This window comes from Apodemus sylvaticus, chromosome 7 (genome assembly GCF_947179515.1).
Source record: "Apodemus sylvaticus chromosome 7, mApoSyl1.1, whole genome shotgun sequence".
Taxonomy (NCBI): domain Eukaryota; kingdom Metazoa; phylum Chordata; class Mammalia; order Rodentia; family Muridae; genus Apodemus; species Apodemus sylvaticus.
The window spans coordinates 50859743-50885507 of NC_067478.1; the positions used below are offsets into that span (position 1 = coordinate 50859743).

A 25765-nucleotide genomic window follows, 5' to 3' on the forward strand; every position below is an offset into this window, starting at 1 on the left:
CCTGGAACTCACTATGTAGACTAGGCTGGCCTTGAACACACAAAAAGATCCAACTGCCTCTATCTCCTGAGTGCTGGGATTAGAGGCATGTGCCATTACATCTGGCACAGTGACTTTCTATTCCTTACTGAGGATAAACACACTGACGTTGTCCACAACTTGAGTGAGAAGACCTTGTCCACTGCTTGTTACAACTGATTCCCTCTGAGGCTATGCTTTGAAACCCGTCTTCTAAAAAAAAAAAAAAAAAAAAAAAAAATTCTGCCAAGCCCTTTAACAAATCATGATTGGGAGAGGGGGGAGGGGAATCTTTGAGTTATCTTAAAGAACAAAGGTTGAGGAGCATCTCATTGTTCAAGTGATCGAAGCCCATGCAGGCCATCTCTTCATCCAAATCCCACTTGTTGCTCTTGCCAGGCAATGCGTATTGCTGCTGCGGATGAGAGCCATAGGAGAGCAGGAAGGGGTCCTGCTGAGGTGGGTGGTACAGGAGGGAGGGCGCGTAGCTGCTGAAACCCACAGGCACTTTCTCTTCGTAAGGCTCGCCTCCGGGATTGGACCACAAGGGATGACAGCCGGGCTGGGCTGCAGGTGGTTCCGATGGAACCTGTTGGGGAAAGTGCTCCAAAGAGTTCTGGGAAGGAAAGTACTCATAGGGCCAGCTGGCCACAGGCAGAGGATAGGGTGGGTAGTAGGTGTCATCGGTAGGGTTTCTCCCTGAGGCGGCATTTTTATTCCAAGCTTGTAGGTCGTCATACTCTCCGTACACCCCAGGGACGGGAGGCTGAAGCTGGTCTTCACTGCTGTAGGTCCTACTGCTGCAGAATTTGTATCTCTCATAGAGCTTCGTGGTGTCTAAGGTGGAGGTTGGATCTTCCAGCTCAGTGGTTCCCCCCAAATCATAACTCTTGGGGAAGGACAGGCAATCATTCAGGGAGTTCTGCTGGGAGGCGTTAGCTATTAAAGGTGCGCTGTAACTGCCGGGCAGTTGGACGCCTTCCTGGAATGACCAAGTTAAAGGTAAACTTCCTTGACTCGGGATTTCACCTGGAAGAGCCTGGAAAGGGAAGTGAACGCTCACGTTAATAAGTTAAGGAAATGCACATAGCTACCCCAGGCACCCAAGTTATTCTGCAAGTATCCCTCCATAAGACTGCCCTCATTCCTTGCATACTTCAGGCACAGGCATAGCCTCTCTGCTGTAGCCGGGGACCTGAGAAGAGAGACTGCCTCCTTCTTATTCTAGTGCACAGAATAGAACAGCTTGCTAATCTGTAAAGAGACTGATGCACTCTGTGCACACACTGGGTGTTTAGTATACCCGATGCTCAGATATCAGATGTCTTTCTTTTTGAGGCATTTATAAGGGGATATTTAAGAAAACAAACAAACAAAAACCCTGAAGCTTCAAAGATTTGTACTAGTCCTGGTACAACTCACAGGGCTACACTCCACCCCCATTCTGCCTCTTCCTTTCCCTTCTTCCTTACCTGAGCTATTCTAGTCTTTAGTGTGAGAAAGCAGGGTATGGTTGGGTTTGTTTTTCTCCTTTAGTGACCTTTCCTTGAGTTCATGGAAACTGCACAGAATAGAATTCAATTTCTTCATATAAATGGAGTAACTATGTTATTCCACAGTCATAGGAGGAGCTACTAGGTAACTGTTACATTGTTTTTGGTTTTTTGGTTTTTTTGTTTTTTGTTTTTTGTTTTTTGTTTGTTTGTTTTTTTTTTTTTTTTTTTGGTTTTTTGGATTTGTTTTTTTCGAGACAGGGTTTCTCTGTATATCTCTGGCTGTCCTGGAACTCACTCGGTAGACTAGGCTGGCCTCGAACTCAGAAATCCGCCTGCCTCTGCCTCCCAGAGTGCTGAGATTACAGGCATGGGCCACCACCACCTTGCTGTTACATTGTTTTTTATGTAAGCTTTTCCCTCACAAGAGGACAGTCTGAGGGGGAGGAGAGAAAGGTTCTGTCCAAGTAGAGTGGCTAAGATGACTGATGAGGGCCAGTCCTGTGGATTTGGGAGCTCAAGGTCCCTTTCGATGGACTAAATCACAATTTCTTCTAGATAAGGCATGCTTAGTGCTTTGCGGGGGAATTAGCATTACCTCAAAGAGACAAACTAAGATTATGAGGCCAAGAGGCCAGGGGGCAATGAGCTTCCCCACACTTCCCTCCACCACTGGGTGGCCATCATATTCAGAAACTTAAAAAAGCAAGCAAGCAAACAAACAAACAAACAAACAAACAGCTTCACTATGTATCCCAGGCTATCCTCAAACTCTGGATTCTAAGTGCTGGCATAGCTCAATGTCCCAAGAGCTTTAATCACACTAAAGGTCATCCAGCTTAGCAACTGTCTGAGAATTTAGATCAGTGGCTCTCAACCTGTGGGTCATGACCCCTTGAAGGGGAGGGTCACATAACTGATTTCCTGAATATCAGACATCTACACTACAATTCATAACAGTAGCAAAATTACAGTTATGAAGTAGCAATGAAATAATTTTCTGGTTTAGGGTCACCATGGCATGAGGAATTATATTAATGGGTTGCAGCATTAGGAAGGATTTATAATTGGGAAGCACAGATTTAGATGAAACCGGGCACATTTCGGGTGGTATGGCCCTAGACCATCGGATTATTTAGACCCATTAAGGAAACAATCTGTTCTCAGGATGTATGGAAATTTGAAAACAAAAACAAAACTCCAAACGCAGGAGGCTAATGACATTGTGTGAAGATTATTTTGATTAATTCTGAGTCTACTGGAACTAACATATAGAGTTGCCAACTATAATTTAAATACCAATTCAAGCGTTTTGTTTCCAAGCCTGACGTAGGGATGGTGAGCCTGTGCTCATACCGAGTATTTGCAAGCTCGTTTCAATTAGAACGAGAATTGAATCTGAGTAACATCTCAGATTCAGCTCGCTGCTTGTAGGTGGGTCAGCTAGAACAGAACGTTTGCTTTCCTTGGTCAGGAAAGGACTGAGGCCATCTACCATGCCCAGGGCAGTGGGGGAAGCTTGCTGCAGCTTGAGCACACTCGGGCCAGCTGACCTTCGTTTCCGCTCTCCCCTTCATCCGTAGGGAGCTGGAGGCCGATGCCAAGTGCACTTTCTTCATAGCTCTTCTGGCTTCTGCTTCCAGCTTGGTCTCTGGCCTGGGATGGTCATGTTCCCCTTTGGACTTAGGAGAGACAAAGAAGCAAGAAGGAAATGGAAATGAGTGACTGAGTTGCCCTTGAGAAGGCGTAGCTTTTGTTCTCTCTGCTGTGACCCCAGGTTAGCAAGGTCGCCTGCTGCAAGGGAAATCCTTCCCAAGTCCACCGTTGGTTCTCCTGCTGGCCTCCTGTCCTATGACGTCCCGTCTTTATGTGGTCTCTGACTCCCATCATGTCCTCCTAGTGTGTGCCAGTGCTGCTCACTATCTCCTACATCTCCGGCTCAGTGCTTACATACATACTGTTATTTTTCAATCCTGCTTACAGAATAAGGCTGGGAGAAAGGATGCCATTTGGAGGGCCTCCTTTATTAAGCAGGGTCCTGGGGTCTCCACAGCCACGCTGGAAGCCCAGTGGGAGACATTCAGTACTCGTGTGAGCTGGCCTTGTAAGTGCTTGGTAGCTGGAGTTCAGCCTCTGTGGGAATGGTCACATCACAGCCTGGCAAATGACTTTGAGAGAGCTGGTTTACCAGACTTCCACTGACAGTCTGACACCATAACCGAGCCTTCACCTGTTTACATCCTGGCCCTATTAGTGTTTCTTACAAATATTGCAGAAAGCTGGGATTTCAAGGAGGAATCAAATTGTTCTTTGTTTGTTTGTGTGTGTGTGTGTTTGTGCGGCGCCCCCCTCCCCCAGAGCTAATGCTGAGTCAGCATTGATACCCAAGCTAGGGTTGGTGGAAGGCGACGGGCTGGGTGCTATCTGTCCTGGTCTAGGGGTGCTCCGCTAGGCATCACCCCTCCACAGGAATAGAGGCACCCAACCTTCCTGCTCTACCTCTGATGAATTAGAGCATGTGGGCGTTTGCTCCCCCAGAGGATGGGCATGGTATGGTGTAGCCCTGTACCCCAAACCACCAATACTATAGAGAACATGATAGACAGCTACCACTTGAAAGAGAAGCCAAGTAAGTAACTCAAATCCAACCTGGAAAAAGATGAAGCGACCATCGTGCCTCCAGAAGTTGGTGACTGGGAAGCCACCGTGGCCTCGGCAGGGAATGAGCTTCAGGGGTCCATTGCAGTTGGGACAGCTTTTCCCTGCAGAAGAAGCAGTGACAGCAACTGTTGGGCCTCGGCAGAAAAGGATGCACTTAGGCCTACTGTGACCTCAAGTCCTAGCGTGGGGCAGTACCCAAGGTGTGTGGGCGGGACTTCCCCTTCTCCTCAGAGAAGGGGAAGGGGAGGGGAAGAGGGGTTTATAAGGGTGGGGATGGGAGTACAGGTGGGAGGGGGGCCCACCATTGGGATGTAAGAGAATTAGTTAGTTAATTTAAAAAGAAAGAAAGAAAGAGGGGCTGGAGAGATGGCTCAGCGGATAAGAGCACTGACTGCTCTTCCAGAGGTTCTGAGTTCAAATCCCAGCAACCACATGGTCGCTCACAACCATCCGTAATGAGATCTGACGCCCTCTTCTGATGTGCCTAAAGACACTGTACTTATATAAAATAATAAATAAATCTTTTTTAAAGAAAGAAAGAATGAATGAAAGAATGAATGAAAGAACAAAAGAAAGAAAGGAAGGAAGAAAGGAAGAAAGAAAGAAAGAAAGAAAGGTAGCTGACTATGCCACATGGGCTGATTCTGCGTCTGGGGTGCCCTGCTGGCTTTCAGCTATGATTCCAGGATAGCGGAGAGAGACCCTCACAGTCGCAGGTCCTTTCTTCTGCTGGATTCTACCCTGACTACGGCACTCTGTCTACCAATGGCCAGCTGGGATCACACACAGATACAGTCAACAGCGGTCTGATACGTGGGACTGTTTTACAGGTCAGAGCATTCTGCAGAGTGGAAGTTCTCCCTACTTATTTACGAATATTAAGTATTCTTTACATAGAGAAGTATTTTTGTTGTATGATTAGTAACAAGAGTCAATCAAGGGGAGAGCACACTGCCCCTGAAATTTCACCAAGTTATAAATGACAGAGAGGAAGTTTGGAAGACACGTTACGAGGAAAGAGCATAAGTAACTGGAGGAGTGAGGCGAGTTAGGCACAGGAAGCTGGGAGCATCTATTTCACAATCCAATGAGCGTGATACAAGAAAGAGCAGGGACTTCTATGGGTAGTGATGGCATGAATGGAACGGGACAAAACTGAGCTTACAAATTTAGTCCTGCTGTGCTGCTCCTGAAGAATGTGTTCACTGGGGTCTCCCAGGGCTCACAGGCCAGACAGCAAGTCAGAACTAATTTCTCCTGAACGTTCTAGGAGTTAATCTTGCTCCAAAGCAAAGGGGACATCCATGAGGGGGCCCTGCACATGACAGGCCTTGCAGACAGACATAAATAGGGGGCAAGGGGATAGCTGACTCTTCCTTACAGAGTTCTCTATCAGAATACCTTGCCTGCCATAAACTCCAGTGGTAGGGTTGGCTGGGCGCTAGGTACACGTCCACCCTGACTGGAGCGTCTAAGCAGACTCCCAGTCTCCCTGGCTGCTGCCCCCAGATCTCACTCACGCTGCTGCTTCTGCCTGGCTTTGTCACAGATGGCGGGTCTCAGGTAAATCTTGCGGCCTTCCTCGGTGGAACAGTCCCTGCTGCACACCACTACCCCCAGGCACGACTTCTTGAGGATCCGGGAGTTGTGGTTGTTGGTGTTGCGCATGGCCCAGCTGCTCAGGTGGCGCTGTGCGTTCCTGTCACCTGAGCTGTAGATGTGTTTCACGTAGGAGTCTGGCCACTCCTGGAACCAGTCAGTCTTTTTCACATTCTGACAGAAACACAAAGGTTTTGTTACATTTTCATGCAGAATACCTACTGGTCTGCCTCTGTAGAGCTGATAGATGTAAGAGATATTTGGGCTACAGGGGCAGAGCAAGAGGCCTTCAGTAAAGCCTTAACTGAATTTAATTCCAGTGGTGGCATCTGTGAGCATAAATGGTTCTCAACCTTCCTCAACTCTTTAAAACAGTGCTCACATTGTGATGACCCGCCCCCATAAAATTATTTTCATTGCTAATTATTTTCATGAACTAATTTTGCCTCTGTTATGAATTGGAATATAAATACTTTCGTTTTCTGATATTGGATGACCCCTGTGAAAGGGTCTTTTGACCCCCAAAGGGGTCACAACACACAGCAGCCCCACTAGTGACAAGGTGTGTGCTGTGTCTATCAAGCGTTTGGTCACTGCACTAAGATGAGATAAAATTTAGCCCATCTGAATTCTGCAGTCTCTGCAGCCTGTGACGACAACATTAACGGCCTGTACTCAACAAGAATTTTTGAGCAAAAGAATCTCGCCATGTGTTTATGTAGTAACTATGAAAAGCACAGTGAGATGATGTCTCATTCCACGCTGCTTAATATTGGGGCTCACAAACTCACCAGAGATAGGCAGTGCCGAGCTCTGGTTCAAAAAGGTCTGAAAGTGCACTTTTTCCTCCACAGACAGTTTCCTTGTTTTTCTCTATGGCTCAGGCGTGCAGAGGACTCAGGATGAGTCTGTGTGATTGCTCAGTACTACCCTATACCCTGCCTATGAGCACCCGACTAGATTCTGTTGTGCAAGGACAGAGCTATGGTTGACTTGATCTGGAGTTGCAATTCAGCAAAAGAAAATAGCTCCACAGGCTGAAGCCCTGGTGGCCGCTCATGCATTGTCAAAGCAGTTATGAAAACAAATTTCATGTTACGTTTTGAACCACCATAAAATAAAGAGATCCTTAGGGCATAAGTTACTTTGTTTCCTATTCTACATGTGTGAAGTAGGAGTGGTGAGACTTTTCTACTTCAGGAGTTTCAAGGACTAAATATTACGAATGTAAAATGCTTGCCACACAGCACCTAGCAAGCTAGAGGAGCAAACAAGTAGAGTAGCTGCTGGGTGTGGCTCATTTTCCCAGGCTCCACAGTGGTGACAGATGCTTCAAGTGGCAGATCCTGCCTAGCTCTTAGGATGAGAACCATCTTAGTTTGACTCTGCCCATCATCACAACTCTCAAGAGACTTGACATAAAATATGAACAGTTTTCATTTATAAGATTCTCAAAGGTCATGGTAGAAGATTCTGGAAAAACTGGGGGAAAAAAAATCAAGGTACCAATCCTTTGCTTTCCCAAAAAGAATGTACAACACAGAAGATTAGCTGGCAAAGCCTAAGATGTCTGAAGGCAGACATCCCTGTCAAGATGGATGAGCATTCCCTCGGTTAGACTTCCGCCCAGCAGTCAGCTGCAGTCCTTCCCCACCGGAAGGCGCAGCCAGGGAAGATGTGTCCTTCCCACTCCTTCTGGACACCCCGGTCACTGTGGCCTCTTATAGGTCAGTGTCTACGTGAGAATCCCCGGATAACCTCCACATCTATCTTCTCTTTCTTCTTCCTGCTCACCGAAATTCTAATCATTGCCCTCCAGCTTCTCTGGAAGGAGAGCATAGCAGAATATTTTGCTTTGCTTTTAAGAGATCTATTTTATTTCCTGATGATGTGTTTGTGTGGGGAAAAGTATGTATGTGCATGTGAGTTCAGGTACCCAGTGTGAGTGCTGGAAACTGAAGTCCAGTCCTCTGAACAGCAAGCACTCCTAACCTCGGAGTTATACCTCCAGCTGCAGCTATGTTTACCTTTGAGATACTGACAATGCAGATTAAAACACTAAAATGTATGCTTGCTTTTAATCGTTTGAACTATAAAGGATTGGTGGGTTTGATTTGTATTATTCTAATGTGACATACAGGTATCAAGATAGGAGAGACAAGGGCAGACATTTATTGCAAAGCACAGATTTCTATGCGAGAGTCCCATTCACCGACTCCCACCCATTTGTAGTTGGTCAGAACTACAAATCCCATGAGCCAGGAGAGGTGAGATGTATTGGTGAGAGCCCCTCGGGCCAAAGCAAAGACTTCATGTGTATGGAGGAGGAAGTGACTCTCAACATCTTTGAGGCTATTCCTCTGACACCCTAGTTTTCTAGTTCTGAACTAGTAGTGTGAGGAACCTCCCAAAAGGAAACGTGACCACGTGAAGCCGTGACCACGTGGAGCCGTGACCGCATGCAGCTCTTCTCTTGGCTGTTGCTTATTTATTCTGCCTGGACGTTTAGTGGAATCTTTGGCAACCTTTTATATTAAAATGGGCGGGGTGGTGGATCCAGATGTTCAAATATCCAAGAAACAAAGTAGCAAGTGGAAGGCAGTTCTAAAAGCCCTTGTAATTTGCCACTGGAAATGTAGTTTTAAAACCAAGAGCGGTGCTTCTTACCCTTGCTAGCAAGTCCCAGCAAATGTTCCCTTCTTTTTAGAACATTCGTTAATTTAATTTCTAACTTTTCATAAAACACTTTCTTCTTTTTAGACACTGTGTTTACTTTAATTTCTAACTTTTCATGAGTAACTCTTTGTTTTGGCTCTTGGTTAAGAAGTTTATAATTGAAAGGGGCCACCCTTAAGTTTTCCAACATGTCACATCTAACAAATTTATATTTTAATCATCTATATTTAATCATTTATATTTAAGCATCATTAGGAATGTAATTGATATTTCTATATGCAGAGACTTCTCTGCATAATTTAATCCTATAATTTACTCAATCAATGCCCTTTAAACTACAATGCAAATATAGGGCACTCTTTTTTTGTTGTTGTTTTTTTGTTTTGTTTTGTTTTTTTCAAGACAGGGTTTCTCTGTATAGCCCTGGATGTCCTGGAACTCACTCTGTAGACCAGGCTGGCCTTAACTCAGAAATCCGCCTGCCTCTGCCTCCCAAGTGCTGGGATTAAAGGCGTGAGCCACCACCGCCCGGCTGTCATTTGTAGTTCTAATAGACTATCATAAAATTACATATTACTATTATACAAAACTAGTAAAATCAAATTCTTAAATTAGGTATCAAAACATTCACAGAATGAGCTAGGAAAGGAGGTTTTTGTCTGTTAATTCTAGCATCAAGGAAACTGAGTCACAAGGGAAAGGAAAAAAACCCTAAATTTTACATTACCTTATTACATTAAAATTAACTTTCATTCTTAGTAGGGTCTACTCTTATGGAGAGCAATCACCTCCCAGCATATCCAGTTCACTAATCCTTTACACGAAGTATCTCCAAATAGAACAAGGACATCAAACACACTCACAAAGCAAAGGAAGATCTAGTCCAAGTGATAGAATCACAATGTAGCCAAGGCTGGCCTCATGCTAGACTTACAGAATACCACATCATACCCAGCTTTTCAAACAGACACTTTAAACAAATCTGGTATAAGATAAGATGTTACTGAAGACAAAACAAACATGTAAGTCAGGTGTGGTGGTGTACACCTTTAATCCCATCACTTAGTAAGCAGAGGTAGGCAGACCTCTAAACTCAAGGCCATCCTGGTCTACATGGCAAGTTCCAGGCCAGCCAAGGTTACATAGTAAAGCCCTCTAACAATAAAGGAAACAAAATAGACTGTCATTTTGACCCTATAGATAACTTTTTGGAGTGAATTTGCCTCTTCTGGGTTGTCTATAGATGGATGGAATGAATTCTAAATGTCTTCAGGAGTCAACAAATGTGTTTGCACCAAAAATTGCTCTCTGGAGTGATCCTGATACTTCCTGTGTGAGGAATGACCACACTAGAGGATGTTTCTGGTTTTAGTTATCCCCCTGAGTTTTACCAGCAGGGGGAGCGTCTCTGTAAACAGCCTTTCACCTGTTCCCTCACTGCAAAGGGTCTGTTTCTAGAGCAAAAGTGTGCATGTTGACCATGGACTTTCCTGTATGGCGGCCTAAGGAGGCAAGAATGCTTTGGGGTTTGGAAATTGCTGCTGGAATGGGAGCTTTGGGGGCCTTGACCTTCCATGGAGCTGATGAATAATATGGACCCTCTGCTTAGGGAAAAATGTGTGTGTGTGTGTGTCTTTTTCTTTTTAAGGCCAGCCTCGTGGTCATTCCCTACCTCTGCCTCCAATGTGGGAGCATTCCAGGCATGCACCACCACGCCTGGAGAAATGTATGTCGGCACACTTGGCAGCTCTGCCCCCATTTACAATTTCCTCCATATCTGCTGACCTCAGCTCTCAGTATTAGCTCCAGCTCACATTCTGGGGGATGCAAGCATGAAATTAAGAATAGGGAGAAATACGGGTCACTGAGCCAACAGCAATTAAAATTTACCCTAAAGGTTTCCTAAGACAGCTGCAGTAATTGCAGTCAAGTCAAAGGCAGTTTCTAACACAAGTCCTGGAAATGGGTGTTTGCCTGGCGTGGAGACGGTTTATTTGCCCTCTTGACAAATGGGTATATTTTTCAGCCTTCCAGCTTTCTCACACCTTCCAAAGGAGAACTTGAGGAGAAATTGAAGGAGACCAAAGAGAAACAGAAGAAAGTGTCCATGAGCATGAGAACACAGAAAGGTGGTGAGCCTGAGACTGGAGTCCCCAACCCTTCTGCCCTGCGCAGGACAGACTGGAGGATCATCTGTTTCAGTATTTGGTACTAGTGGATTCCAGACTCACTAGTGATAGCCACATGCCCAGTAAAAGCATCTTTAGATATCAGGAAGAGAGGATAAGATAAGAGTGATAGATACAGAAACTTGGTCTCAATTAATGTTTTCCATCAAATTAGAGTTCAAAAGTTATTTGTTTTAGTTGGGCTTGTGATTCCAGCACGAGGGAGGCAGAGGATTGCGAGTTCAAGGGAAGTCTGAGCTCCTTTGGGGATTTAAGGCCAGCTTGGGTTGCTGAGTAAGACCTTGTCCCCTCCCCCCACTCACTCTTCCTTGCTCCTGTATACACACCGCAGCTATTTGCATAGAGGAGGCCAAAGACAGAAGCAAAGCACTCCTGGGTAGAGTGGGAACCAGCCAATTCTGGAAGTCCCTCAAGAGCAGGCTGCGACCCCAAGGACACCACTATTGAGATAGTCCTGCATCAGGGTTAACTGGGCGCTCGCTACAGGGTCTTATGCCTTAAGAGAAGTCAGTCCGCTGCTGAGCGAGCCAGCTTTGCCAGGGAGGAAAGCAACACTTTCTTCAGCTGTCTGTTCTTGAGGTATCAGATCCCAGGCCTTATATCTTCCCTTGAAATACCTCAATTAGCTGTATGGCTGAAGCTCTGAAGCAGTTCACCTGGCTAGGATCTGACAGATTCCCTTCTAGAACCTGGGGGAGTTAAGCACCAGGCTTCATGGCCACATGCTGAGCCAGTCCTGCAAGCACATACCTGAGGCAGTTTTATGTCGTTAATGTCCCAGCTCAGTATCTCTTTGTCTTCAGGATCAAAGTCGTCCAGTTCCATGGTAAGGTCGGCTCAACACAGGCTCTTCTCTACTCAGTTGTCGGAGATGCCTAGTGAGCTCCCACTCTCAGAACTCTGCCCGAGGAAGCAGCTGGAGGGCTTGTTTTTCAAAGCTAAGTAAATAAACGGTCATAAATCGCCCTGGGGCGGTGGTGGCACACGCCTGTAATCCGAGCACTCTGGGAGGCAGAGGCAGGTGGATTTCTGAGTTCGAGGCCAGCCTGGTCTACAGAGTGAGTTCCAGGACAGCCAGGGCTATACAGAGAAACCCTGTCTCGAAAAAAACAAATCCAAAAACCCAAAAAACAAAACAAAAAAAAAAACAAAAAAACAAAAGAAACAAACAAAAAAAAAAACCCAAAAACCAAAAAACAAAAAAAAACACAGATGATTTAAGAGATTAGAAACTATCTCAAAAGAGGGTTGGTGGGGGCTTCGGAGATAAAGGTGCTTGCTATCAAGTCTGAAGATCTGAATTCAGTCCCTGGAACCCAAATGGTAGGATAAATCTCACAAGCTGTCCTCTGACCTCTGAATATGTGTGTGTGTGTGTGTGTGCACGCACATGTCATACACACACATTAATAAATGTTTAAAAAAGGAAGCAATGGACTGAAGAGATGGCTCAGTTGTTAAGAGCACTGACTGCTCTCAGAGCTCCTGAGTTCAATTCCCAGTAACCACATGGTGGCTCACAACCATCTGTAATGAGATCTGATGCCCTCTTCCAGTGTGCCTAAAGATAGCAACAATGTACTCATATATGTATACATATATATAAAATAAATAAATAAATCTTTAAAAAAAGAAGCAACAAAGTAAAACAATACAGAAAGAATCCATTTATCACTTGTCTGCCAGAAATAGCAATTTCATTGACATTTTTGCAAGTACCAACTGCTAATAAAAAACTGCAGAAGCCACTAGCAATCGGTACAGTAGACTTGTTTGGGGTTCCAATACCCTGTTCCCGACTTTTATCCTCAGGTCTATTTCCATCCTCATGCTAGACCTGGGTTATAAGAGCCATAGGAGCCATTATTATCCGGAGCTTCCCAGTTCTACATAAAGTATGTATGTAAATTTATATAAAGAGACACAGCTAGCCTAAGATATATCCCCACAGCACTTTAGATTAACTAATATGTTCATAGACAAATCCTACATGCTGTTCATCACCTTTCCAAGATCAGTTACTGCTCTGTGGTAACGACCCTCCCCCCCCCCCCCCTGCTTTCAAGACTAAATGTGCAAGAGGGTCTCTTCTCTGTCTGTCTTAGTTTTGTTTCTGGGCTGAGGTGTTTGTGGCACTGAGGATAGACGCTGGGGCTTGCACTGAGCCACCGAGGCCCTACCTCAGCTCCGAAGCTGCAACTTCTAAGTAAATCTCTTATGTTTAAGAAAGAATTATTGAGCTGCTGGGGGAAAAATGGTTGCCATCCCAATTCAGAGACAGATTACAAGTAGAGAAGTAGTGATTCGCAAAGTCACCACCACAGCCCTAACTCTGCTAGGCCAAATCTGTAATTAGAATGGATCTATCTGACCCACGGCGCACTTTACACAAAACGGAACAGATTTTTTTTTTTAAGAAGTTGGAAAACGAGATTTATACCATCTAAACCTAACAATGCTGTTGTTAGCCAAGGTTAGATATTTGATTTTAAATTAAGAGCAGAGGAATAAAGACTTCACTCCCAAAAAGTACAGTAATTTTTAAAACTTTAAAGAGACTTAAGCAGTGTACAGGCCTGCGGCCAAGGCCACACTACATACCTTTTCCACCTTCAGTGCTCCGGAGTCCTTCTTTCTTATCTAGCTTCTTGTCCAGGTGTCATACAAGCGTCAGCTCTGGCTCAGGTCCTGCAGGTTCTGTTCATTTCTGAGTGGTCGCTGTTCCCTAACCCAGGTCAGGGTACACTATGCTAATGACTCTGGCAACTGTCCAATCAAAATCAAGATGCTTTCAGCCAGGGGACAGGTAGGAGCAGCCCAGCTCTTCTCAGGGTACTAGCCATGTGATGAATATTCTACAGTGTGCCTCTGAACTTTCCCCTCCTTCATGCTAAGAGGACATCTAGCTTAAAAGGATGTTGGGAGAAAAAAAAAAAAAAACTCTAAAAAGAAATACAGAATTTTTTTTTCCTGACAGGTTTTTTTTTTTTTTTTTTGGTTTTTTGGATTTGGTTTTTTTCGAGACAGGGTTTCTCTGTATAGCCCTAGCTGTCCTCGAACTCACTCTGTAGACCAGGCTGGCCTCGAACTCAGACATCCACCTGCCTCTGCCTCCCAGAGTGCTGGGATTACAGGCATGTGCCACCACCGCCCGGCTTCCTGACAGTTTTATATGTTGTATTCAAGAGTGACTGTTTTACAGTAGATGTATTTTATCCTGCTTGTGTGTGAGTGAGAAGGCCGACAGGGAGACACACGGCAGTGTAAACACTGAGTGGGGGTGGTGGAGATACTGAGATAGTTTTTAGACATCTAACAGCCCTAAACCAGAAACACAGAAAGTCATCCCTAATTCTAAGTGTGTACAACGAATGCAATTCTTCAAGATGTCCTCTTGGGATTTCTCTCTAGAGATAGCCTCAGGACCCTCAGGACCCTGGGTGAGCTCAGCTCCTCTGCTGTACTTCGGAGACATAACGGAGAATCGGAGAATCGAAGACATCAAGAAGTTCTGTGTAGCTCCGGGTGGTAGGGCAGGGCTGTAACTCCAGGGAGTGTCTGCAAATTCAAGGCTAGCCTAAGCCAAACGGCAAACCTCCCCCCCGCCCAGATTTTTTCCCACTTCCATATTTAAATCTGACCCATCTTTTAGGAATTCTAACATACCCATCCGATACCTTCCAATACTATTCTAAAACACATGACTTCTCATTTCGATGGTATTCCAGAACCCGTAACCACATCACTAACAGCATCTCTTTTTCTAATTACAATAATGCAAACCCTAAGGCTGATATCTCAACCTGGCCAAATCCTAACTTCTGCTTATTGGCTCTGTGAATTCTTTAGGTTTGTTTATTGATTGGTTTGTTAATTTTTGAGATGGAGTGCCTCATATGGACCACACTGATCTCAGAATCACCACTTGAAATCCCTGGTCCCTTTTCCCCCATTCTCCCAACTGTTAGGATTACAGGGAGCCGCACACATAGTGTTTTAGCGTCATCAACAACAGCGATAACCATAGCACCTTCCTTTGGCTGGATTCTTACAGTGAATCAGAGGCCATGCTGGGCACTTCCCTAAATTACACTTGATCCTGTCACTACTATTCCTTCTCCCCAGGCAGGGCCACCAGACTCACTCAGCTAGGAACTATTCTAACATGTCTTCTTCACAAAGAATGGAATCTGCACTCAGAGAGATAAAACTACATAGAGTCAAGCATCACAGATGTCCAATGCTGACTAGGGTCTGCGGTCTTTGTTTCGGCCTCCGTGCAGGCAGAAGTCTCTGTGTCCCCTTTCCATTTTTACCTCCTCCCTGGACAAGGCCCTGCCCTAAGCAATGTGCACCGAACCACCTGTGGGAGTAGCTGGTCTTACCCCCTGATGCTGCTTCTCCCAGTTGATGCAAGTCTGCCACCAGTCGGGATCTTTCTGACTGATTTCATGGATATACTAGTAATGCTTTAGGCCTTGGAGGTGGGATAACTTTTGCTTGTGTGGGACTGTCTCATGCACTGACTCCCTAGATATCACATTTCAGCAACATCCCCTTTCCGTGGCATTCATAACCAAGGCATCAGCCATGTTTGAAACTGTCAAAGAAAGAAAGCAGGAGAGTCATATTATACTGCCTTTCTCTGGTTCAGGACCCCTCTGCCATCTTGGTACTGAGGGTTCTGCCTAGCTATGACCTCTGATTTCTACCTAATGGGTGGACTTCTTCCACACTGACAACTTTCCTTCCAGAATCTATTTCAGTTAGTGTTCCAGAGTCTAATTCCCCATTTCTGCCATGCCTCATCTTTTTATCAAGAAGTCTTTTAAAGGCTCATTGTGTGCCAGACATCATATCAATCATTTCATCCTTACCACTGCCTTAGGAACTAGGCATCATTAAGCTATATTAGTTGAAATTATAAAGATGGTATTAAGTAAGGCCCAACACTGGTCAAAGGTTGTTTATCCTTTGATGTTAGAAATCATTTCTTGGGCTATGGAACAAAGGTGCTCCTCATTCTGGTTCCTTCTGGAATCATCTTTACCCTACCTCCTTCCCCCACCATCTTTGCGAAAGCCACCTTCCACCCCAAGGCTATCAGTTGGAACTTTCTGTCTCATCAGGAACGGGACCCAGCCTGGCCCAGCTTTTCCCTGGAATTTTCCAAATTAGAGGCGGAGAAAACTAGTCTTTCATCTCAGATGCCCAATGGAAGGTTGACCTCGGACCTGCAGATGTACCTCTCCGCCATACCGCAGCATCTGAAAGGCGAGGAGAAAGGAATGGCCCAGGAGGGGGCAGAGAGCCTGGACACTGGCCTGGGGCCGGTCCTCAGGCGTGCCACAGATGAGACAATACATGTTTTGCATACCTTCAACCCTTAGAACTGGATTCTTCAACTTACACCTGAAAGGGGTCTATGGACACACTGTCAGCTCCTAGTCCAAGAGTCTGCAGCTCTCCCTAACCCCTAACCAAACCACACTCCTTGGTCATTAGGAGTCTAAAGGTGAGACTGGAAGGGTTTATACAGCATCCCTTGATATTAGGAAAGGTTTTGGGAAGTCTCACATGACTCAGAGTGAAGAACACGAAGATGGACCACTTTGTCAGCCTCTTAGACATTCAGCTCCTGCTCGGTGCAGAGAGAATCAAGGGATGGCCCAAAGATCCATCTTCTGACCTGTGCAAAGCTGAACCTGAGGGTTTTCCTCTCGAGGTTTTTGAATATTAAGTTTGTAGCTTTAGGTGGTTTCTTTGTGTACCACAAAAGCCCCACAGTTTCCAAGGCCAAGCAGGGGCATCTTAACTCTAGTCCTTGCCCATTTCTGTTCTGTCTGGCTTGCATTTTCTAAGTCTTTAGCAGGTGACAAATCTGGCTGCCAACTGATATCCCAAGCTTTCCAAGGGAAGTCCTCGGGTGCTGTGATGCTCTGTGGAAAATGATGTGACACTTTATATACTTACTACTAGGCCAGACTGTAGAAACTATAATTAAGACATGTATATCTTCTATGTGGTCTAAACTGAACCATGAACCCAACTTCTCACCAATAAAATTGTAAACTAAAGGTTAAACAACAACAAAAATCCCACCTCAGGCACAGTGGCTCACACCCAAAATCCCAGTCCTCTGGGAGACAGAAGCATGAGGATCACCCTTGACTTTACTTCAAGTTTGAGGTTAGCCTGGACTATGTGAGACTGCCTCAAAAAAAAAAAATTAAGGCTCATTTCCACACTTTAGATGAATAAGCATTTCAAAATAATTAGTTATAACAAGATCCTACTTACAAATTAAAAGTTTGTAGACAATAGACTATTTTTCAATCGGTCAACTCTGAAATTTCCTTAAATTCTAATATATTCTAATATAATAGAAAAGCTAGACTGCCTTGTGTATCAGACTGCTTCTATCTGAAAAGCTAATCACAAGTACTTGGGTGATTTATCTTGTCTGTGAATCCTTAGCAGTAAGAGTCGATGGTAACCATCTCTCAAAAGTCAGCCTTCAAAGGTTGTTGCATAGCTTTCTTTGGTCAGAAATATTGAGCTGGGTAGTATTGCCAGGTCATGATTTTCTCCAGTGCCACTTTGGACACCGACTGTCTTTCCTTCATACAACGTAACTAGCAAAACTCCATGCAATGGAACAGAGCCTTTGCTTCTACATTTTACGCGAGGGATTCTTCACTATCCCATAATCTACTCTACCAAAACTGAAGAAAACTGAAGAGAAATCCATACAGAGATTTATTCGTCTTAAAAGGAAAAGGCAGGACCTATGAGAATGTTTAATGACGGAAGGTGCTTTCTGTTGACCCTAACGACCTAAATTCAATCCCCCTGGAACAAGGCCCATGGAAAGAACTGGATCCCCTAGTTTTCCTCAGCTCCCACCCCTCCTCAAGCACCTCCCCCTCCCAGTATAAGCATTTTAGAAAGAAAGGTTAATATTCTCAGGTTAAAAATCATTGAATCTATAAAGTCTGCTCTCCAACCCTCCAACGATTGCTATGTGGAGGCTGTCGTTGGTGGCTGTTTCTGGGGTTGTTGACTAGAATTAGCCAGCTAAAAATCTTTGGTTGATTGGCTTTTTTGTTTTTTTTTTTTTTTTTTTGTTTTGTTTTGTTTTGTTTTCTTTGAGTCTGGGTCTTGAGTCAGTGTAGCCCTGGAACTCACAGAAATCCACCTTCCTCTGTCTCCCGAGGGCTAGGATTAAAGGTGTGTCCCTCCTCTCTGCTCCCCAAGCTAGTCAGCTAAAGCTCTCAGATTCATATACTTCCTAAATCAAAAAAACAAAACAGACAGAAAATAGGCAAAGGAGAATCTGCCCTGGGTATTGTTTGTAAAAGAAGGTCAATCCTAGCATTCCCTTTGGAATCAAAGGGCGGGGCAGTGGCCCTGTATCGTGAGCTGCACTCCTGACTTCATCTGAGAAGGTCTTCATTTGATGTGGCAATCTTGACATAACTTTAGGAATATCAAATACAACTGGGAGCGTAGGCCTAGACTCCCAGCATCTTCAAAGCAGAAGCAGGTATGAGACCCGAGGCCATGCTCTATCGCAAAAACAAAAACAAAACAAAGTAAACCGAGCAAGCGGCAGATTTGTTGATACGGGGTTTGAACTGCTCATAGAGGGCGCTGCTGTAAACAAAAGAGCTTTGATGCTCCCAGGAATGTCTAAGAGTAAAAACTGGCGAGGAATCCAAAGCATTTGCAAACGGTGGCTGTGCAGGACAGTGCGGCTCAGCGGCATAAAGCACGTTTGTGAGGCGAGGTGGCCGTTTGTGAGGCGAGGTGGCCGTTGCTGCTACCCCTCTCCAGGGCTCTACCACGGCCCCTTCCGCACAGCCCACAGCCGGCGTTCACCCATCTGTAGGAGCTGACTTCTTCAGGTGTGACACTTATGTGGCTGACTTAGCACAGTGGTTCTCAACCATCCTGATGCTGCGACCTTTAGTAGTTAGTTCCTCATATTGTGGTGACTCCACCATAAAATCATTTTGTCGCTACTTGTTAACTGTCATTTTGCTGCTGTTCTGGATGGTAAATATCTGTGTTTTCCGATGGCCTTAGGTGAGCCCTGTGAAAAGGTTCCGATTCAATCCCTCCTCCTGGGGTCCTGAACCCCGGTTGAGAACTGCTACCTTATCATAACGTGGCCAAGGCTCATTCGTGTAGCACGCCAGAATTCCTTCCTTTCTGAGGCTGGTAAAACATCAAATGGCATGCATGCGCCATACAGTCTTTATCCAAACGTTAATTGTTCAGATGCCGTTAAGTGGCAAGCTCCGGTCAAAAGAAGGACAGCTGTTTTGGAGGACCTTCCCGACTCAGCACTCAGTGCTCCCGTCCGCTCCCTCAGCTCTCACCACAGGACTGGGAAGGAGACAGAGGAAAGGAAAGAAGCATTCTCACTGGGCATGGTAGGTCATGCCTACAATCTTAGTCCTCTGGAAGCTGTGAGACCAGAAGATGATTAGCAGCATGTGTGCCCAGCCAAGCCAACTAGCGCACAAGGCCCTGTCTCAACAAAATCCCGCAGGCAGGGTGGCTAGCAGGTCAAATGCTTGCAGCATAAGCTGGACCATGTGCGTTGGATCCCCAGAACCCATACATGATGGGGGGAAAAACCATCTCGCCCTGCAGTGGTGGCACAAGCCTTTAATCCCAGCACTTGGGAGGCAGAGGCAGGCAGATTTCTGAGTTCGAGGCCAGCCTGGTCTAGACAGTGAGTTCCAGGACAGCCAGGGCTACACAGAGAAACCCTGTCTTGAAAAACCAAAAAATTAGCCGGGCGGTGGTGGCACATGCCTGTAATCCCAGCACTGGTCTACAGAGTGAGTTTCAGGATAGCCAGGGCTATACAGAGAAACCCTGTCTCGAAAAAAACCAAAATCCAAAAAACCAACCCCCCCCAAAAAAAACCCCCAAAAAATTTTAAAAAAAGAAAGAAAAAAATGCCTCTATTATGTTGTTTTATGATATCCACACATGTGTCCTATGTGTTAGGGCACAAAGCACATACATATACTTGCGTGTGTGTAATATAGATATAATACATATATACACATATTATCACACATATTTATTTATATAATATATTTATATATTTTAATATCTGTTTATATTATAGATGATATATTTATATATAATAATATAAATATATGTATTTAAATCCATAGAAAATCTATGTAGGCCACAAAGCTACATAGAAAGACTATGGTTGGGGGTGGGGGTGGAGCAGGGCATGGTGGGAGCTTTATTATTTTCAGTATTGGGTAAGGCCTTGCCCACAGCAGGACTTTGGGGCATCCAAGACTGATTCCCCCAACCACTTCAATAACCCAATAGTCCTGACTCTTCCTCAGTGCACATCCCAGGGAGACAGTATGGTGGGCAACAGACCACTGGATTGTTTGTTTCTTTGTGTCTTGCTTTGTTTTTAAGATAGAGCCTTCTTATGTAGCCCTGGCTGGCCTGAAGCTAGTGGGGCTGGCTTTGGAGTTCCTGGGACCCTCCTGCCTCTGCCTCTGGCTCTCCTCTGGTGTTGGAATTTCAGGTATGCAACAGCATGGAGCCAATATCAACAAAGAAAGCTAGATCAGAACCAAGCGGCAGGTGCTGCTATGACTCAGAGCGCTCGCCGTTGAACACACCCAGAGGACTGGCTAAAAAAATACAGCCAGGAAGAAGCTGGAGGAACCCTGAGGGCTCAGGGTGGGTCCAAAGGTCAGAAAGGCCAGCTGCAAGTCCTCACTCCTCCTGCAACCTCAGCGGCAGGTGGAACCCGGGTGACAGCTGTTCCCTGCATACGACATTGCTGACACTTTTTTCTACATGTTTGTTCACCTATATTTTTAAGAGTTGTGTGCCCTTTATAATTGTGTAATAGTTTTTTTTAAACCAGTGATTCTCAACCCGTGGGTCATGACCCCTTTAGGGGGTCAAGTGACCCATTCAAGAAGTCACATATCAGATCTCCAGCATATCAGACATTTACATTATGGTTCATAACAGTAGGAAAATTACAGTTATAAAGTAGCAATGACAATAATTCTTCTGGCTGGGACTCATCATGACAGGAGGAACTGATTAAAGGGTCACAGCATTAGGAAGGTTGAAAGCTACTGTTTTACATGACTATAAAGCTGCCACCTAATTTTAATAACTACTTTATCTCTGTGTTTTTCAAACTTTTTGGCCACAGAACCGCTTTATTATTTAAACTTGCTATAATTCTCCAAAAGTGTTGCCTTATGGTTATATATGACAATATTTACCATTTCAGAAGATGGAAGTGAACTCATTTTTCTTTTTGAGACACATTCTTACTATATAGACTATATAGCCCTAGTTGGCTTAGAATTCCCTATGTAGGCCAGGTTAGACTCAGACTCACAGAGATAGATATCCTCTGCCTCCCAAGTACTAAGATTAAAGGTGTTTAAGGCTATGCCCACCTAAAGTAAACATTAAAAAAATGTAATCACAGAGAAACCCTGTCTTGAAAAAAAAGTAATCTAAATCAACACTGCCACTCACTACATTTGACAAAAATTCTCATGAGGTGTGTGAGGGGAGACACTATATACTTTCACTTTACTTCCTGTAAAATTCACTTTATTTCCTGTTTTCCTCCCTCCTCCTCCCAGTCCCATTCTTACAAATCTTTTCCCCCATTACCTACTACCCTTCTCCTTAAAGAAGGGGAAGCCCCCACTTGGGACACCCCAACCCTGGGACATCCAGTCTCAGGAGGCCTAAGGTATCCTCTCCAGGCAGTCCAGTGAGGGGTAGGCAACTGAGTCAGAGACAGCCCTGCTCCAGTTGTTAGGGGACACACATGAAGACCAAGCTGCACCACAGCTACAACGTGTAGGGGTGCCTACGTCATCCCCAAGAGTGATATTTTTGAACATTTTCACAAATGTCTTTAGTAACTGACCCATCAGAAGGCTCTCTGATGTCTCACTAGACCTTCGCATTCAGCATGCTGCAAATATCCTGCCTCACAGTCTCTGGAGGCTCCCCTGCCTCACAAGACTTGCAGTGAAAAAAGGCAAGAACCATCTTGCTGTAATCATGAAAACAGCTCCGATCTTTAAAAAAAAAAAAATCTCCTCCTGCACGGGCAAAAGAGCCGTTCACCAATGAAAAACCTGGGTGCAGCGTTGCCCCTTTGTGCTATAGAAACGTTGGACCGCTCACAGGCAAGTCCCACTGAACCCTCACGAAAACCCTGGGAGTTCGGCACATTTCTGACAGAAGGACCGGAGCCCCTGAGGGGCCAGCCTGGAAGATCTCTCGCTCAGATGCCCGTTGAGACCGCGCAGACCTTGATTCCAGATAACCAGCCGCACAGCCGCGGCCGAGCCTTTCATCATGCGCCTTTATCCAGATGAACAGCTGCCTAGAACACCCAAAGGAGTTTCGAGCCGGGGCTACGATAGCGAGCTCACATTCTGCCTCTAGAACGTGGTATGAAAATGGAGACCCAAAGAAATCCACGGAACGAAGCGTGATGCAACGCGCAGCCCTCGGCGGCAGGGCACAACCCACTTACTGAGAAAAGTTTTTCTTATTCTAGGGCTTAGGGCATCACGGTGGCCTCCTCTGCCGCCAACGATGCTATTTGAACGACTTGAGGCACGAAGTGAACCCAATGATTGCCCAAGATGTTGGCTAGCGGGATGCTTTCTTCTAACAAAAAATCCCAGTCATCCAAAAGGCCAGGGACATGACTGAGCACAAAAGGCTCTTCTCTTGCCTTTGCTCTGTTTTTCCGTTGGGGGCACAGGACAGGACGGGCCCGGGGCCCGGAGTCTGTTAGGCCAAGGCTCTCTCCAACTGCGTCCTCGCCTGGACTCTCCTTTTAACAATCCTGAGCTCACAACGCCGCCATTTCTCTTCTACAAGTCCTTGGAGCCTAGTTTTATTGAGAGATATTGCAGTCATCTGTTTTCTAACCGCTTCGGTTTTGTCAGAACACGCGGATCCACAGAAATCCACAAGGCCACTTGTTGGCATAAAACCTATATGGAAAATAGGTTTTGAGCTGGAGAGCTGGCCCAGCGGTTAAGAGCACTGACTGCTTTTCCAGAGGTCATGAGTTCAAATCCAAGCAACCACATGGTGGCTCCCAACCATCTGTAATGAGATGCCCTCTTCTGGGGTGTCTGAAGATAGCTACAGTGTACTCATACATAAAAAAGAAAAAGGAAATAGCTTTTATGAAAGCAAGAAACCCAAGCTTGTTTCTGAGCATACTGCTTCTTTACTTATTTAATTCGTGTGTGTGTGTGTGTGTGTGAGAGAGAGAGAGAGAGAGAGAGAGAGAGAGAGAGAGAGGTTTCTCTGTAGCTTGAGCTGGCCTCAAACTCTTCTAATCTTTCTTCTGCTGCCATCTCTCAAGTGCTGGGATCTCAGGTCTGCACCACATCTGGATTTTTTTTTATGGTAGTAAAGTATCTGTTTCTTTTTTTTTTTTAATTTTTTTATTCGATATAATTTATTTACATTTCAAATGATTTCCCCTTTTCTAGCCCCCCACTCCCCGAAAGTCCCGTAAGCCCTCTTCTCTTCCCCTGTCCTCCCACCCACCCCTTCCCACTTCCCCGTTCTGGTTTTGCCGAATACTGCTTTACTGAGTCTTTCCAGAACCAGGGGCCACTCCTCCTTTCTTCTTGTACCTCATTTAATGTGTGGATTCCACATCTGGATTAGTTCTCTCTCTCTCTCTCTCTCTCTTTCTCTCTCTCTCTTTTTCTCTCTCTCTCATACACACACACACACACACACACATACACACATACACACACACACACACACACAGACACACACACAGACACACACGCCAGGTATGGGGGCAAAGGGTTGCCATGAGTTTCAGGCCAGCCTATGTTACAGAGTGAGACCTTGTCTCAAAAATAAAATAAATTATAATATAATATAATATAATATAATATAATATAATATAATATAATATAATATAATATAATATAATATAATATATATAATATAAGTTTTTTTAAAATGTAGGGGCTTCTGACATGGTTCACAGTCAAGAGTGCTTGCAGCTAAAGCATAAGGACCAGAGTTCAGATCCCAGCACCCACATAACAAGCTGGGCATCTGGCATATGTCTGTCACTCCAGCTTGGAGGGGTCTGACACCCTCTTTCTGGCCTCCATGTGTGAAGGAACATAATTGCTCTCTGTCTCTGTCTGTCTGTCTGTCTCTCACCCACAGAGACAGAGGATTTTGAAAATCTTTTAGAAATATATACCTATCTGACAAGATATCTCCCTTCAAGCTCAACACTGTTCCACACTATTGCTGGCTGAGGTGTGACTGTCACCGCCCCGCCCTGCCCCCAGACCCTTGGAGACAGTCTACAGCAACCCCCAGCTCCATCAACCACCTTTGGGTTCCCGATCACGAACTTGGATCACGAACTTGGCTCTTCTGGTTCTCAGTGTAATAAAATTGAACAGCATGTGTGTCCCCCCTCCTCCCCCACTTGTCTATATCCCTTGTCACAGTGCTGTTCCGTCTCATCCATAGGCTAGAACTTTCTGTCTCTGAAGGTGAATCGTCATCCTCTGTGCATACAGGCCGCATCTGCCTCATCCACCCATCCCCTGATGGATGTAGTTGTTTCCCCTGCATCCTTCATTTGCAAGTTTGTTCTTCAAGGGGAGGTGGTACCCAGAGTGGACCCAGGGTGTCTCCATGTTAAGCATTTGTTTGACCACCAAGCTACATTCCCAGATCCATGATCAACCCTTGAATAAATACGACCCACGAACAGAGGGGACTCAGGGATTGAAGAACGATGAACCCGGTTCTGTCAAATGGGACAAAATTCCTGTTTCGGAAGAGGGCCACATTTTTGTCTTTGTGCTCTTTTCTTTAGAGAGGTATTGCTAAACTGTTAGTTTCTTAATATCAGGGACTTACTTCTTTTAACTTCACATTCCATTTATTATCAGTCCAGCCCACCCCACCCTACACTACAAGGCAAGCCCTCTTCTCAGGGCAGGGTGGGCTACATGAGACTCTGTATCAGAGAGAGGGGGTGGGGAGGGAGAGAGAGAAAGATGGGGGGTGGCATTTAGTATAGTATACAATTCAGATTTTTTTGTTGTTGTTTTTTTCAAGACATTGTTTTTCTGTGTAGCCCTGGCTGTCCTGGAACTCACTCCATAGACCAGGCTGGTCTCGAACTCAGAAATCCGCCTGCCTCTGCCTCCCAAGTGCTGGGATTAAAAGCGTGTGCCACCACTGCTCGGCCAGAAATTTGTTTAATGTTTGTTTGCTTGTTTGTTTGCTTGTTTAATGTATGCGAATACACAGTCATTCTCCTCTGGTGAGAGGAGAGCATTGGATCCCATTACAGATATGAGTCACCATGTGGTTGCTGGGATTTGAACTCAGGACCTCTGAACGAGAAGCCAGTGCTCTTAACTGCTGAGCCATCTTCCCAGCCCCCCCAGAAATGTTTTTATCTGACTCACAACACTCTTAAAAGAAAGAAAATACAAATGTTTATTTACTTATATAGAAGATAAAATATTTATTTACTTAATATAGAAAATACAAATATTTATTTATTTACACACTTCCAGGACTGGATTCAGGGCCCTTCACGAATCCTCAGCCCCTCGATGCAATTGTACAAAGCCGCACGTAGAGGTCTCAGCTGCTTACAGTCAGGCAGTGTGGCAGCAGGGGCGGCAGGCCTTTTGATGGCCTCTCCATCTCTGTCCCTGTCATCACGGGAGCTGTGATTAAGCAGTGAAATCACCTCACATCTGATTGGTGGGAAATGGAAAGATGGAGCAGAGTTACGATACTGGCCGCTCTCTAGAGGACCTGGGTTCTGTTCCCAGCCCCACATAGCAGCTCACATCCATCTGTAATTCCAGTCCTAGGGGGTCTAATGCTCGCTTCTGGCCTCCTCAGGCACCACACACACACACACACACACACACAGTACATATATGTGCATGTAGACAAAACACTCATACACATAAAATAATAAACACATTTAAGAACCCGTGGATGGCCGGGCGGTGGTGGCACATGCCTGTAATCTGGGAGGCAGAGGCAGAG

General features: G+C 45.2%; 1 protein-coding gene across 1 annotated transcript; it reads right to left on the bottom strand.

Annotated features, from left to right (window-relative positions):
* Positions 1 to 316: 316 nt before the first annotated feature.
* Gcm1 (glial cells missing transcription factor 1) lies at positions 317 to 11461 on the bottom strand. The gene is made up of 5 exons (XM_052187774.1): positions 11387 to 11461; positions 5693 to 5945; positions 4161 to 4273; positions 3065 to 3193; positions 317 to 1057 (listed from the first exon to the last, which is right to left on the bottom strand). The coding sequence occupies exons 1-5, from the start codon at positions 11459 to 11461 to the stop codon at positions 317 to 319; spliced, it is 1311 nt and encodes a 436-aa protein (XP_052043734.1).
* Positions 11462 to 25765: the final 14304 nt, after the last annotated feature.

What these genes read in the sequence shown, in the direction of transcription:
- Gcm1 (XM_052187774.1), bottom strand. Translation starts at nt 11,461, where the DNA reads ATGGAACTGGACGACTTTGATCCTGAAGACAAAGAGATACTGAGCTGG. An exon ending in ACGACATAAAACTGCCTCAG is followed by an intron (nt 5,946 to 11,386) that starts GTATGTGCTTGC and finishes TGTTTCTGTCAG; the next exon opens with AATGTGAAAAAGACTGACTG. An exon ending in AGGGGAGAGCGGAAACGAAG is followed by an intron (nt 1,058 to 3,064) that starts GTCAGCTGGCCC and finishes TTCCCTTTCCAG; the next exon opens with GCTCTTCCAGGTGAAATCCC.